Genomic DNA, 16102 nt, shown 5'->3' with positions numbered 1-16102 from the left:
ATCTTGGGTGAGAACCTCCTTCCCTCAGCCAGGACACTGAAAATGGGTCATGGATGGATATTCCAGAATGACAATGACCCACACAGCCAAGGTAACAAAATAGTGGCTCAAGAAGAAGCACATTAAGGTTCTGGAGTGGCCTAGGAAATCTGTGGAGGGAGCTGAAGGTTCAAGTTGCCAAATAACGTCCTCAAAACCTTAATGACTTGGAGAGGATCTGCAAAGAAGAGCGGGACAAAATCCCTCCTGAGATGTGTGCAAACCTGGTGGCCAACTACAAGAAACGTCTGACCTCGGTGATTGCCAGCAAGGGTTTTGCCACCAAGTACTAAGTCAAAGGGGTCGAATACTTATTTCACTCATTGACATGCAAATCTATGTATAACTTTTTTGACATGCATTTTTCTAGATTTTTTTTGTTATTCTGCCTTTCACTGTTAAAATACACTTACCATTAAAAATCATATACTGATAATTTCTTTGTTAGTGGGCAAACATTCAAAATCAGCAGGGGATCAAATACATTTTTCCCTCACTGTATCTATTATTTGCTAAGGTGTGCTCTATATTGGCATCCTATTTATCAAGGTGGTATCACCCTAATGTCAATTAATCCAGTTGATCTGTGGTGCATATTCATGTTGCTGTCCTACCACTCCTCTATTATTACTATAGAGTCACGTGAATGAAGCAGTTGGTGACATTGGCTCTAAAAGGGCACGCAAAAGCAAGTTAAATGTTACAATGTACCTTTTTAAGCAATTTTTTTGTTTAGGTGATTTTACAGCTCATTTACTTAGGGCTAAATTAGACCGGAGTCAATGATGGCAAAGTCAAGCCTGTATTTTTATAATAGGTTTTAGACTCGTATTAAATGTTTGACCAAACTATGTTATTTTAAAATACAGTTTGGAGTAAAATGGTTTGTCTATTAAATCAAATGCAGATGTACAGATGGTTGCTAAGTGATAAAGCACCGGAGGAGTACTTTTTGCATTCTTTACCAACACAACAAAGAAGAAAAGAATAAGAAATAAAGCATGTTTTGGTGCATATGGATTAGTTTTGTTTTTATCCATCTTCTATAAATACAGAGAAAATAAGTAGTCATGGATTTTTCACTGGATACAATTTAGGCCCAAACAAGTGAGTATGAAGAATACTATATGATATGTTTGTGTATTAGACAAAGGATAGATGACACAGACATTTAATTTTTTTAGCACATTTTATAAGTTTTGAGCATAGAAAAAATTATTTGTAAACAAAACAATGGATTCCTGAAGTTACTCAAAAATCTTTTGATCCCAATAGATCACTGTATAAGAAATTTAAAGAAAAAAAAATAAATTTTCCAAGTAGAAAAAAAAACAAAACAAAAAAAACTTACATTAGTGAACAATAAACAAATAGGTGACCATCCAGGAAAAAATAGTAATGTTGAATGCCACTTTGTCCATCGAAACAATAATGAACACACCTGTCAGCCACAGACATTGGAAACGTGTAATAAATAGTCCCAAATAAAGATGTTTTCTACAGCATTTCATCAGATAAGAATAGATGAGGTGCCGGATCATTTTTACAAAGAACCTGAACGCTGTCCTTACCTTTGTTTCTATATATGTAGATATAGAAATAGAGAAAGAAAGAATGAAAGAAAGAAAAACATTGCAACCGACACAAGCATATTGAGTAGACAAACAATGCTAGATTCAAATCAGCTCAACATCTATTCTTTTGTCGGGGTATGCTACTGGCTCACCTACCAAGGCTACGAGTCACATAATGCTATTTGGTGCACTTATTTGTTGCTGTTGTTTTTTTTTTTAAAGAAGGTTCATGCAATGATATTTTTTTATTTTAAAAACAAAAAAATCTGAATCAAACAATGCTGACAGTGACATTGAGTTTGGTCCACTTTTGGGGATTCCCTACTTTCTGTCTACACTTCCATAAAACACACCAGTGGAAAAAGATACCATGTATTTGCTGCTTGATTGAGAAATGTTCTTCTAGGTTAAAGTCCTTTCTTTTCTGGTGGCAGTCGTGCTCGAAAAACGGAGCATGTATTTGGGATGCACATAGTGGCTAGTAGCATCGGGTAGTGTCATTCCCATAATGACATTTGGAAAATAGGTATACAGTAATAAATAAATCAGTCACGTAGTAAGGCAGTGAGTGTGACGACAATGCATGTGCTTTGTGGATTCAAATGCCACTAAAAGACACACCATACCATACACACGTCAGTTAACTTAACAAGTACATGTTGTGTATGTCTTTTTTTTTTTTTCAAGGCTTTCCAGGTTTAATCTCCAAGAATATATACATAACAAGAAGGAAAACCCTTCTCTAGTCATGATTTTGTTTTCCTCTTCAAACTCAAGAAACAAGAAGAAGACTTTTTATTTCCTTATAGTTCTCCTGGGTTTCTTTTCATTTTATCCTACATAATCATGAACAGTTCAGTTGTTGCGTTTTATCTGCCCTTTACAAGTCCACCCTAGGCAGGCAGATGTGATATTCTCAGGATCCCCCAGATGTTTCCAGGTAACTCTGTAGTTTACGGACTGTGGTTTTGTCCAGAGAACATAGGTCAAAGTCAAATGTTGTGTTTGTGATATGGAAATGTCCAGTTTCTTCTATAAGGTTCACTATCTGAAAATGAAATGGAACAGAAAATGTTTTTAGAAAGTGTTGGGCCACATATAACAATCATCAGATATAATGATTACAATGATTATAGAATGCTAGAAATTCAGCTAGCAATAAATCACCCTAGATCATTCAGCTACCTAAATTATAAGTTAACAATATAATTTAGTCCAAAGTTCATAGTCAGAAAACATAAAAATCTAATAAATTATAGAACTAATTCACTGGACCGGAGGCATGTAATATTTTTACTTTAGCTTGTTTTTGTTTCTTAAGAACCGTATAAAACTATCAAAATTTTTTTACACTACAATATTAGAAGAGCTTCTTTACAGGTAATGAGTGAACAGTTTAGTAAAAATACTTCCTATACGCCATGATAACGGTTATGACCTTGCAAAGTTATCAAAGATTTACAAATTAGACACAAAGCAAAAATACATTAAAGATATATACTTGAATATACTTATATATATATATATATATATATATATATACACACACTCGAAAAGACAATGTTTAAATTAAAATGTCTGCAGGGACAGACTATAGACACAAAAAACACTACATTAAGCAGCAGTGGTTTTGCTGACTATAGTGCCCCTTTAATACTGTGTAAGATTCTAGAGTATAATACCAGTGGCTTGATATTAAGCATGATCTTATAATACGACACGGTGCCTGAAATAACAGTTGCACATGTGACCTTATTTAAACTCCTCAAGTTTGTGAAAATCATTCAGGTAGAAAATTGGAAACTTTCAAAAATATAGGTTACATGAGGCAGTCATCATAACATAACGCATATAAATCTGACAATAAAGACTGAATGTTAAAGACTTGCTGTATTTCCTCAGGGAACCAATTATTGTATTATATAGACAGTTTCACATTTCTTCACAGGTTCATACACATAAGTAAGACTTTAGGGTGTAAACTGTAAGAGGGAAAAACTGAATGCAGAATTATTTCCTAAAATAAATAGGACTCTTACAGTGCATCTGTGTCATGGTTTCTAACTTGACAATTCATTTATTAAAGGGACACTCCAGGCACCCAGACCACTTCTGCCCATTGGAGTGGTCTGGGTGCCAACTCCCACTACCCTTAACCCTGCAAGTGTAATTATTGCAGTTTTTAATAAACTGCAATAATTACATTGCAGGGTTAACTCCACCTCTAGTGGCTATCTACTAAACAGCCACTAGAGGTCACTTCCTGGTCCATAGCACAGGAAACCTGTGCTAGAGCGTCGCTGGACGTCCTCACGCTGTGTGAGGACCTCCAGCGTCGCTCAAAACCCCATAGGAAAGCATTGAAATGATTTTTCAATGCTTTCCTATGGGGAGACGTAATGTGCATGCGCGGCATTGCCGCGCATGCGCATTAGGTCTCCTCGGCCGGTGGGCGGGATCAGTCTCGCCCACCGGCCGACGCAATGGACAGGAGGAGCGTCGCGGAGGAGGAGACAGCGGCGAGGGACATCGCCGCTGCCTCAGGTAAGTGACTGAAGGGGTTTTCACCCCTTCAGTACCTGGGGATTGGTGGGTGGGAGGGAGAGGGACCCTCCAGTGCCAGGAAAACGGATCGTTTTCCTGGCACTGGAGTTTCCCTTTAAGTTAAATGTATAATAATATTCAGGCACATCCATTCATTTTTTTACTTCAATATAGTTGGCAACACTTGCTTTTTCTTTTCTTGATCTGGATTTAAAAGCAATTTTTAAATCACTTTGTTTATGCAGACTTAGGCACACCTCCCTTCATGTGACTTACACAGTCTTCCTAAACACTTCCTGTAAAGGGTCATCTGATGTTTATGCTTCCTTTTTTGCAAATTCTGTCTAATTCAAAATTTCTTATCTCCTGCTCTTCTAATAGTTTGCTAGACCCTGCAGGAGTCTTGTGTATGTAATTAAAGTTAATTTTAAAGAGCAGTAGATTTAAAAACATTTCAATTAAGTTGAACTGTAAACCATTTTGTTTTCATGCAGGCTCTGTCAGTCACAGCCAGGGGAGGTGTGGCTAGGGCATAAACAGAAAAAAAAAGTAATTTAATTCTTAAATGACAGTGAACGGAGCAGTGAGAATTCAGAAGCATGATGTATACACAAAAACAATGAATTTGAGAATTCTGAGAACAGACAAAAGTTTAGAGAAAGTCAGTAGCTTGCCCTTCAGTAAATACCCACTCAGGTCTTAAAATAGGTTTTGCTCACTTGTGCCATTACAGAGAAAACATATCTGAAGCATATCAGATTGGTCCATCCCATATAGGCAGCCTAAACCTGAAATGCCAGCAAGTCTTTATCAAGTCACCTGGTGTCGTCATAATTCGACTTAAATATTTCCAAAAAGGCCATTAATATTCTTCAAAACGAGATATCACCTTGGAGGCTTACTTCTAGGAGTATAACACATTTTATTATCAAAATTATTTAGCCCCAAGCAGGCAGTATTTTTTCCCTTTAACCCCTTAAGGACCAAACTTCTGGAATAAAAGGGAATCATGACATGTCACACATGTCATGTGTCCTTAACCCCTTAAGGACACATGACATGTGTGACACGTCATGATTCCCTTTTATTCCAGAAGTTTGGTCCTTAAGGGGTTAATCTTGCCTCAGGCAGACAACAGGGCTGATACAGGGAGGATATGACCGGGACAGGTCCTCTGTCACGTACACACCACACTAATCGCTCCCGCGCACTCCTTGCCCTCATTAGTCGGTCAGAGCACAGCTGCCAGTATTGCCAGTCTGCATTCTGACTTACTGAGTGTTGGAACAGAGAGGGAGCAATTACAGTGGTCCGCACTTACTGAAAAAAAACAAAAAAAAACAACTTATAACTTCTTCTCAGTAAAGCATTTATGGTCCGAGGAGGTCACGGGCACTGTCTCACCTGAAGGGGTTAAACCGTTAGCTTATAGACTTTGGGGTGAAACCATTTGCTAACACAATATCACACTGAAGTCTCAGACACAAGGAGGAAGTGCATGCGCAATCAGGAAGCCTCAGGCTGGGCGAAGCTTATAGGCTGAGAGTGTCAGCTCACTATCTCAGTCTATCAGTAGTTCCCCATTTTGATTTCATTCACTTTTCTGAATTGGGAACTACTAATGATGATGCTCTTACCCTATCAGCGGAATTCAGTCAGTGGCTTCCTGATTGAAACCTCAGCCATTAGGAGGGGAAGAGTGATAGGGCACTAGCTTGCAGATTTTGGGTTTAACGGTTCCTTAACAGTTGACCTTTTCAGGGAAGACAGCCTGCAGGGCCTCCTTATACCATAACAATTTGATTGCAATGAACTTGTCATGGTGTTTGGAGTGGTATTTTAAAGAATTTTCTCAAAGTAATTGGAGTACTTTAATAATAAGTATAATAAGCATATTTACAGCACTGGTGATAAAAGTGCAAATGATTACAGTGTATAGTAATATTCTGTAATGACACTTCATTGGAGAAAGAGGGTACAGTACTGTGATCTGATTTACTATGTAATCGTAAGAGCATCATGAAAAATGGTGCCTTTGTGAATGCAGTGCTATTACAGTAAGCATTGTCCTAACAACATCCAATATTTTAAACTTACTTAAATGGACACTCCAATGCCAAAATTAAAAAAAATGTCAAAAATAATATTTAGTACATATACCCACAATGAAAACATGCATGCATTTAATTATGCATTTTTATTGGGATTTATCTAAAAACAGCTTGTAAAAGCTGCAGTTATTTTGTCTGCAGCCTTTGCAAGTCCTCCCCTTCTAACCCTTCCCAGACTTTCTGTGACGGTCCAATCAAGGACTTCTCAATATAGCTCAATGAGAAGTCTTTGCAAGGCAGGTGCTCTGGGCAATTGCTGCCTCTTGAGTTTAGCTTCACTGAGCTAACCAAGCCTGGAGTAACAGGACAGGTTTTCTGATTGAAGCCACGGAGATGTAACCAGGTTAATTTATAAAAGTGAATATTTCTGTTGAAATTTGCACCTTTTTATTTTTTAATGAATGTATGTACATGTAAAGCACCTCAACAAGTTAAAGTGCTTTAGGTGTGTGGAGTGATTATCTCATGATCATTAGTCATATTGAACAATATGAGTTCTATATCAAGAAAGGAGCTGCTAAATGACGTGTCACTCATACTGCCCATTTCCAAATGGCAACAGATTAAATTAACCAGCAGTTCTAGGGGCATTCCTTGATGAGTGAAATGTCACATCTATTCACTAAAGTACCGTATAGTGAGAAGGGCCATATTTGCAGGCATTACATGCAGTTAGACGGTCCTAAACGATTAACATTATTGTTCATTTCAAACAAAAAAAATGTAAATGAAAATACCCTGGTGTATATCAGATCTTAGAGAGTGTGCGTGTATTTTCAGTAAAACAATAGAAAGCTTAAGCAAATACATATTACTACTCTTAACCATGGTGAACTTTTCGGTTACCTGCTGAAGTACATGTCTTTCTCTTAGAGTCATTAATCTTCTGTGAAGTTCAACTAATTCATCTAAGTATGCCTAGGAAAGAAAAACATAATGCTCTTTAAATATACACAGGATACAAAACAAAGTAATAACTATTCATCTCACCATAAGTCATGTTCCGAATGTGCAGCAATATACTAAAATAAACTTTTATAAGATGGAAGCATACTGTGTTGTGCATGTTTCAGGGGTATTAATCAATTGGTGCTTTTCAGGAACTGCACATATGTCAGATATTGACCTAAATTCAAGGATTTTAGGATTTACACAGTGGACATTTTCTTCTTCTGCCAATAGGACACAGGTGAATCACTACTCTGCTGAGGATCACAGCTTAATGAGTCTTTTTACATGATATTAAAGGACCACTATAGGTACCTAGACCACTTGAGCTCAATGAAGTGGTCTGGGTGCCAGGTCCATCTAGGGTTAACCCTGCAGCTGTAAACATAGCAGTTTCAGAGAAACTGCTATGTTTACATTATGGTGAATCCAGCCACTAGTGGCTGTCTCACAGACAGCCGCTAGAGGCGCTTCCATGATTCTCACTGTGAGAAGACGCTGGACGTTAATAGGAAAGCATTGAGTAATGCTTTCATATTGGCAGTTTGAATGCGCACGGCTCTTGCCGCGCATGCGCATTTGGATCTGACGTCGGCAGGGAGTGGAGAGTTCCCCAGCACAGAGGGAGCCCTCTACTGGAGAAAGGTAAGTGGCTGAAGTGGCTTTAAACCCCTTCAGCCCAACAGGAGGGGGGCCCTAAAGTTGGGGGGGACCGAATGACCCTATAGTTCCAGGAAAACAAGTTTGTTTTCCTGGCACTATAGTGCTCCTTTAATATTTTTTAATTTGAAATAGCTGTTTCAGCACAAACATTGATTATTAAGGCACAGTTCTACATATTTCAGTGGAGACTGAGAAATAATTGGTCTACAACACAATTTCACTGAATCCTTGTTGCCGTCAGAACTAGGTATTGCAGTCTATTTCTGAAGTAATGAAATACTTATCTTTATATGTAAGGAGAAGTGAAATTGTTGTTGCTAAGCATTATATGAGGCAAGCCGGAAGATTGATGTAACTAATGTAATTCATAGAGTTCAGCAGTGCCAGGATACAATTCAGTTTAAATCACTGGCCGTCATAGAATTATTCTGCTCAATAAGATGCCAGCTTTCTGCAGGTCACCAGGGTGAGTTTAATTTATGGTCCTTTCCTAAAAAATTATAAAGCTTGCAGCTTACAATAGAGCTTAATCATGGTTTCAGATGCTAGAAAAGTCATGTACGGTATACAGTTATCCAGGATGCATGTAAACGTGGATTTTTTGTATCATACTAAATTCCATTCTACTACTAGTATACCGTCGATTTGTACAGGTCTCTAACAATTAATCAACACAAATGTAAACTGCACTGAACAATATAGAGTCATGCCCTTTCATTATGGAGAAATTATGACCACAAGTTACTCATAGGGTTGGCATGTAGCACTGCCATAGCTTATCTTATGCACAATGAAAAAAAAATTGAAGAACCCCCTACTTTTCATTTTTCACCTATACAAGTAGAAATGAATGAACAGTGAAAGTGTCCAATTGTGATGAGACGCACAAGATGAAAAATATTATATGCAATAAATATATATATATACACACACACACACACACACATATATTTAAATGGAATTTGTCTGTTAGTTTTGAGAAAGAAAACAAAGGAATAAGACAACATAATCACTTTTTATGTTCATTAAATACTGTGATTGTGCGAATTACTGAATGGCTCCTTCAAATATACACAGCAGCTCATCAGAACTGATAATGCGAATGGCTATATCTAGACAAAGTATATATTATACCTTATCACAGTCTCCATTCTTTATTTGCTTGTCTGACTTGCTCTGTTTAATAGGACTTTTTACTTCAAGGATCTGAAAAGCAAAAAAATAAGAGAATTACGCATGATTGTTTTAATTCAAATCAAACACAACCATAAAAGCAATTCCCTTTTCTATACAGATGGCACGGTTGGTCTTCTAAATATCCATATAAGAAAATGCAAGAAAAAAAGGGAAATATAGTTTCAAATTACATTGAATGTGACTTACAGGGACAATATAGTCACCAAAACAACTTTAGTTTAATGAAGCTGTTTTGGTGTATAGATAATGCCCCTGTAGTCTCACTGCTCAATTATCTTACATTTAGGAGGTACATTACTTTGTTTATGCGGCCCTAGCCACACCTCCCTGCATGTGACATTACACATCCTTCCTAAACACTTCCTGTAAAGAGTTATCTAATCTCTACACTTCCTTTATTGCAAATTCTGTTTAATTTAGAATTTCTTATCTCCAGTTCTGTTATCAGCTTGATAGACCCTGCATGAGCCCCCTGTATGTAATTAAAGTTCAATTTACAGAACAGGAGAAAAAACCTTTAAAGCAAGTTAAAGGGAAACTATCTATAGTCACAAAAACAACTTCAGCTTAATGAAGCAGTTCTTGTGTATAGATCATGCCTCTGAAGTTTCACTGCTCACTTCACTGCCATTTAGGAGTTAAATCACTTTAATTTTTTTTGCTTATGCAGCCCTAGCCACACTTCCCCTGGCAGTGCCGGATACTGAAAAAATGAATTCATTTTCAATTAGAGGTTACGTAGTTTAAACGTTTGCATTCAGAAAGCAATGATATATGAAGTGTATCATATATCCCAGTCCCCATCTGAAGTGTACTATGGAACAAGCTGAAATGTGCTGACTTTTCTCAATATGCTACCCAGCCTAGGCACCAACGCTTATTCCATTCAGCCACTCTTCCAGATTCACATTTCCATTTTTTAAATATATTATAATATTAATGAAAACATAGTCATGGGGTCCCTTATTTACTGTCTCTTGTCACCATTGTTCCAAAAGCAAAGTAAGGAGCACTGTCATGGTGTAACCCTAATGTTTAAATCTAACTTTCATAAACCCTAATATAACCCTAACCTCTAACTCCCATATCCGATAGTGTAACCCTAATCTCTAACACTATAACACCTAGTGAAACCCTACTCTGCAACCCTAACTTTCATGGCCCCAAGTATAACCATAGTCTAATATTAATGCACAGCCAGCCTTATCGTACCATAACTTTCATAATCATTACTCCTAATAATATTTCTAAATAACTATACCCTCGGAAGTCTGTGTCCTTCCTTTTCTTTAAAAAAAATATTTTCTATCATTTAAAGTCTCAGTGAAGGGGGTGTGTTTCCTTTATAATCTAAGATATGTGATGCATGTCAAATAAAAAAATAAAATAAATATCATTAGCATGTTCACACATTTGGCAATCATGTGGGTTAAAATAGATGAAACCCCTAAAATGGTCAAAACTGCTTTATTCAATTAATCATAAAGAAGCAAGTAAAATTAATTGAAAAATTTATATATATTTTTTTATATAGAAGTTCCAAACAGCAACACAGTGTGACACCGGCAGGTTTCCCAACATATTAAAGTAATTACATCTATAAATAATCAAGAGAAGATTTCAACTGTATGTTCATCTTGGATAAACGCTTACAGTTTTACACATTCACATACTGGCAACCACAGCTGAATAATTAGAGGGACTCGCATAGTAAGGCATTCGCACTGTAAGCCTTACAGAATGGAAATACTACTCCATACAAAACATCCATAATTGCATGTTGTAAATTCCCAGTCTGGCCTCTGGTGAGACTGATAAAAGCTCTTGACCTTTGGTCTGCCACTTTATGGTTCCTGCCAACCTCCCTGGAATTTACAGCCTTATTATAAAGTAACAAGTGACATCTTGACAAATCAGGTCAGCCTTTCCTGGGGAGCCATCATTATTCATATTTTGGCTCTTTCTATTCTGGCAAAAAGCTACGGTGGACTGGCTGCAATTTTAATTTAAAACATTTACTCGATATAAAAAATTGCACTGGCACTAGCGGGTTCTTCATGGGATATATTGGTAAATCAAGAGGGGCAGTAAACATAAGCACTCTGTGCGTTTAGAACTCTCTGTTTTAGAATTCACAATGAAAAAGTGCATGTATCTATGACATTTAAAAATTGGATAAATATACAAATTTTGAGTAAAACTCCAATATAACAAAATATATGTGCATGTATTTTAGAAGTGCAAAATATGCTGAATACAAATTGCATTTCCTTGTGGAAGCTAGCGATACATGCAACTATTCCCCCATCATGCAGATTGCAAATTGTTGGGGTGATGAATATTATGCATATATTACAATTTTGTTTTTTTTTTTTATTTATTTTCTTGTTATAAATGCAATATTTCAATTAAATAATCACACACATCTATGGTGTACATTTTACGAAAAGAATCCTGATGAATAGAGTCTTAATTAGCACATCATACCACAGACTGCTCTCTAATGTAACCAATACTGGAGAACGAAAGAGACTAAGGAGGAAAAATGTGAAATAAATTAAACTCTTGAGGTTGAAAATTAAATTCTTGGCAACGCTCACCTGTCACTGTTCGTCACTGATAAATAGAGTTTGGCACAGCTAATAGAAAATACGTTGGATTTGCAATTTGCTTAATTTCATTCTAGGTTTTGAACTTTTCAGGATAAATGTGTTGGGTAGTAATTAATTTCTGCTAACAGCTGTTATGCTGCTTCATAAGACATTTTTATAAAGAGGTAACTGTAAGCACATTTACAGGGTCTTCATCACCTCCTGTTCCCATTTGTATGTGTTGCTTATTCCTATGTTTTGTCTGCCTGATGTACAAGACAATGGAATGTAACCCTTCTATAAAACGGAGCAATATATAGTGCTGCTAAAAAGGTCCTTTGTTCTGTTTCAAGGTAGCTGCCCTACGGTTGGATAAATGTCAGCTTTAATGAACCAAGTAAAGAAAACACTATTGCTATTTTATTTTTTTGTCAGTCTTTGTTTTATTGAGGCAGATGATAAGTACTGTGCACAAGATAAAAGGTTGAAAACAAGCACATACAGGTACATAGAAATCAGGGTTATCACATGTTAAATAAGCGTTTAAGAGTAATCTCCCAGCAGTTGCTGCCTCATTTTAAAGGTATATAAATGAAGTAACGCAAGATATAAACGTAGTGTATAAAGCATCTCACTCCATAGAAAAGAAAGACATTTTCAGTCAAGGCGTTACGCTGGAGTAGAGAATGCCAGCTGCCTTAGCGACATATATAAACAGAAAGGTAAGTATACCATAACAGGATCGCTAAAGGCCATCACCCACAATGCTAGAGAAGAGTCTATAATTCAGAGTGGGGATGTCGTGGGGCTATTTTATTATTTTTGTAGTGACAACCTATTTACATGTATATGTGCTAGAAGATACAATTCTTCCACGTATACATGTAGAACAGAACAACAACTGCCAAAGTAGTTAAGGTGTAAAAGACAAGATAGGTGATGAAGGCTTATGATCTAAATTATTTAAATGTAGCCTTGCTAGGATTTATTATTGGTCTTCTCCTCTCCTCCAGTGCATTCATTTGGATAAGATTTAGGGATGGGACCGGTGTCCAGAATTCTGCTAGTAAACACCCCATGTATGATCTTTGTACAGATTTGACTATATCTAAACAGGGAGTCTCATACACAACCAAATGGACAAGGTCAATGGCCACTTGAAAAATATAATGGATACACTACTGCGATCAGATGCCCTTTAGGAAACACATCGATTAAAAACAGCACAGTTCTGGCCTCTCGTATAGAGCAAGACTAGTAGATGCAGTTAGCAATTACAATCCATTGGTGAAAAGATAACCATTCTCTGTATAGCAGGGATGTGATTTAATTCACTGAGAAAATGGTGTTTGTTGAGTCTGAAAAAGGGAAGGTGTTTGAATATAGGCTCTCCAGCTATGCGTTCACTGTGCTCAAGACAATATCTGTATGATGTGGAGTTCATCGTCAGTACATTGATACAGAAAAGGAAAGTTTATTCTGTTGTCACAGTAGATTAGTTTTAGCAGAGTACCAACTTCCAGCAGCTTTTGGATAAAAAAGAACTCCTATCATAACAGTCTTTTTATGTTTTATTTGAAGCAGAAAAAGAAATAAAAAGAACTGTATAAAATAATTTGTTAAAAGTGTGGTTTCTTCACTGAAGACCTCCCCATCCATCTATTTCACTTTTTTTTTTTAAACCTTGAACAGACCCAGATTTTTCTAAAATGTATAATTCTACTTGTTTATTATTACACTTTGTTTTTAAGTTTAATGCCGGTTGGGATGATCGGTATTGCATCCCCTATACCCTTAACACTTAGCACTTAGCAATTAAATAGCCTACATACGTCCAGTGGAAAACAAATGTCTTTTACCCTGAAAATTAGTGGTATGACTTAAAAGCTGCTTGATCAGCATCAGTTTCTAAAGAAATTGCCTATTTCTTCACTTTACAATTTCTCAATAATAGAGAAGTTTGTTTCATCTATGAAAAACAAAACACATACAAAACATTCTAAATCTCTCTCTAAATATGCCCAGAGCAAGTTTCCTCTGGACTGCCAAGCCCCGCCACATCTGATAGACACTTTTTTCATGCCAGTCCACAACAATAATAACGCTGCTTCTCGGACGACATCGCCATCTCGCTTTGGCCTAAACTAGAAGCAAAATTTTACGCCATAAAACAAACTATTGGTGACCTGGTCTGTAAAGTGGTAACTAACTATAGAAGGCTTCATAGTCTCGAAAATAGGCACAGTGACGTGGAAGACTCCTCGACCAGACTACATGCTCAACTCTAATGGCAATCTGATCTAATCACACAACTCCAAACGAAGGTGGTGCATCTTGAAAATAGAAGCAGAAACAATAATCTGTTTTACAGGACTCCCTGTCAGGACGAATCCAGTGGCCCAACACGCAGAATTAAGTAAAACACGTAACAAAGACAAACAGTAACCTTTAAATGGCCGGAATTAACGTAATAGAATAAACAGTCACAAGCAGAGGACAGGAATACAGAAAGAAACAAATACGGTGAGAACAAAGCCAAAGGGTCAGGGATAACAGAAATATGGGAAGTCAAGCCAAGCCAAGATCAAAAACCAAAAAACAGAATCAGAAACGCACTCTCGGATAACCAAAAGGATGGAAACCACGATATGGCACTGAATAACTGCAGGTATGGGTTTAAATAACCCTGCTATTGGCTGATTTGGGTCCCATGACCCCAGAACATGTGTGCACGGCGAAAACGTGATGCCGCATGCACGTTCACGTCACTAGTGACGTGATTGTTGACGGCGCTACTATACAGCACCACCTTGCAGCAGCCAGCGTCCTTCCCAAAGCTGTACCTGGCCGCTGTATTAAGGACTGCATGGAGGAAGAGGCTCTGGAGGTAAGGTGAGTAACCTCTCCCACCTTTAGACTGACTGCACCAATCAGATGCAGTTACATCGTGGTGCCAATCGGGCACTGCGATAGTGTGACCGCTCCTATCTGGTGCGGTCACACTGAGGTGCTGATCAGGCACTGTGACACTCCCAGAGTCCATCAAACCCCAAACCCAGTTTCCTTTGCTACAAAATTGGATACCAGAAGTACTATATCTCCTCCATGATTCAGACAAACCATTACTAATAGGAAGAGCACACCGCCTGTATCCTGAGTGAACCCCAGCTCAATTAACAACCAGACCAAGATCAGTGATCATCAGTCTGTTGAACTTCTTTCACAAAATAAATTACACTCCAAGCATACAGGAGGCCAGGTGGGATGCATTACCAAGAACACAGGATCCTCATCTTCCAAGACTACTAACACAAGTGGCAGCCAAATGGCACAGATGTGGTCCGATTAAGTTTCAACTTAAATTCCCCACAAAACTAAAATGCATTCATGGCAACCAATCTTATCTGTTCGACTCTCCTGCTGCATAGGAACTGATCAACACTGTCAACTTAACCTGCGTTATCTGATGTTCGATTCGTAAAGCTCACCAATTCATATGGACTGGTGGCTCTTTGGCCATATCGACTACTTGAGGATGCCCCACTCACCAGGGTTACCATTTCAGTGCTCAAACTTTTATTATTTTTCATTACTGTTAATTGTTATGGTGCGCTCTACTATTGCTCACTTTATTGAAAGGCATGGGGATCAATCGACGTATGACGATCTCCTTGCTCTCTCCATTTACATGAAGGACATTTGGAGTAGGCAAAGTATATCTTAAAACTACATCTAACAACTAGTAATAGGAAATGTATCTAATTACATAAAATTGATGGAACCAAAAATATAATCAACTCAATATCAATTTTGGCAAAGCTGTTTCAGCATATATGGCCGCAATGGCTGATGCAAAAAAAAGAAAAAGTTTATGTTGAGGCTATTCTTAGGCTCTTTCTTGCTGTGGGAAAAAACCCATTAGAATTCTACAAGAAGAACTTCTTTCTTTGGGAAGGGGAGGATGAATGGGAAAGCTTATTATGCATCTAGCTCAGCCCAAACCAGGACGCCATCGTATAACCAGCATTTCCAAAACTGACTGACTTTTACCACTGACTTGGTGGAGATAAATGCAGTTTATATCCATTTCTCCAACACTTTTGTCTCACAATTGGATAACCCTATGATAGCAATGAAACTCATAAAGCAAGCAAATTCAGCTATATTAACTAATAAACAGAGACATCTCATCAGGGAGGAAGAGGCAATAAAGGCGGAAAAACACAGGACCTGACGAGTTCACAATTGATTGCAATAAAATCCTAAATGGACAAATAAAATCCTAAATGGCCAAATACCCAGCACTCTAACAATTTATCATATTTAAATGCTATCGATTTAAATAAAGTGCCCGTAAAACTCCTTACACACTCTAGAACAAACTTCTCACTAAAATATTGGCTAACAGACCAGCAGTTTCGACCCTCTATTCTAC

The 16102-nt window shown here is 37.5% G+C and overlaps 1 protein-coding gene across 6 annotated transcripts in view; it reads right to left on the bottom strand.

The window, feature by feature from the left end:
- Window positions 1-2399: 2399 nt before the first annotated feature.
- The window catches only part of MLLT3 (MLLT3 super elongation complex subunit), a 266211-nt gene continuing 252508 nt past the window's right edge, over window positions 2400-16102 (bottom strand). For 5 of the 6 annotated variants that reach the window (XM_063455222.1, XM_063455219.1, XM_063455220.1 and 2 more), the window contains 3 exons: window positions 9014-9085; window positions 7115-7186; window positions 2400-2661 (listed from right to left, as the gene is read on the bottom strand). In XM_063455222.1, coding sequence (XP_063311292.1) covers window positions 2530-2661; window positions 7115-7186; window positions 9014-9085 — 276 coding nt within the window. In that variant the 3' untranslated portion in view covers window positions 2400-2529. The remainder of the gene's footprint in view (window positions 2662-7114; window positions 7187-9013; window positions 9086-16102) is intronic. The other variant, XM_063455221.1, reaches the window with a different exon arrangement.

This window comes from Pelobates fuscus, chromosome 5 (assembly GCF_036172605.1).
Source record: "Pelobates fuscus isolate aPelFus1 chromosome 5, aPelFus1.pri, whole genome shotgun sequence".
NCBI classification, from domain to species: domain Eukaryota; kingdom Metazoa; phylum Chordata; class Amphibia; order Anura; family Pelobatidae; genus Pelobates; species Pelobates fuscus.
The sequence above is the reverse complement of the archived record's forward strand: the minus strand, read 5'-3'. Positions and strand labels throughout refer to the sequence as shown.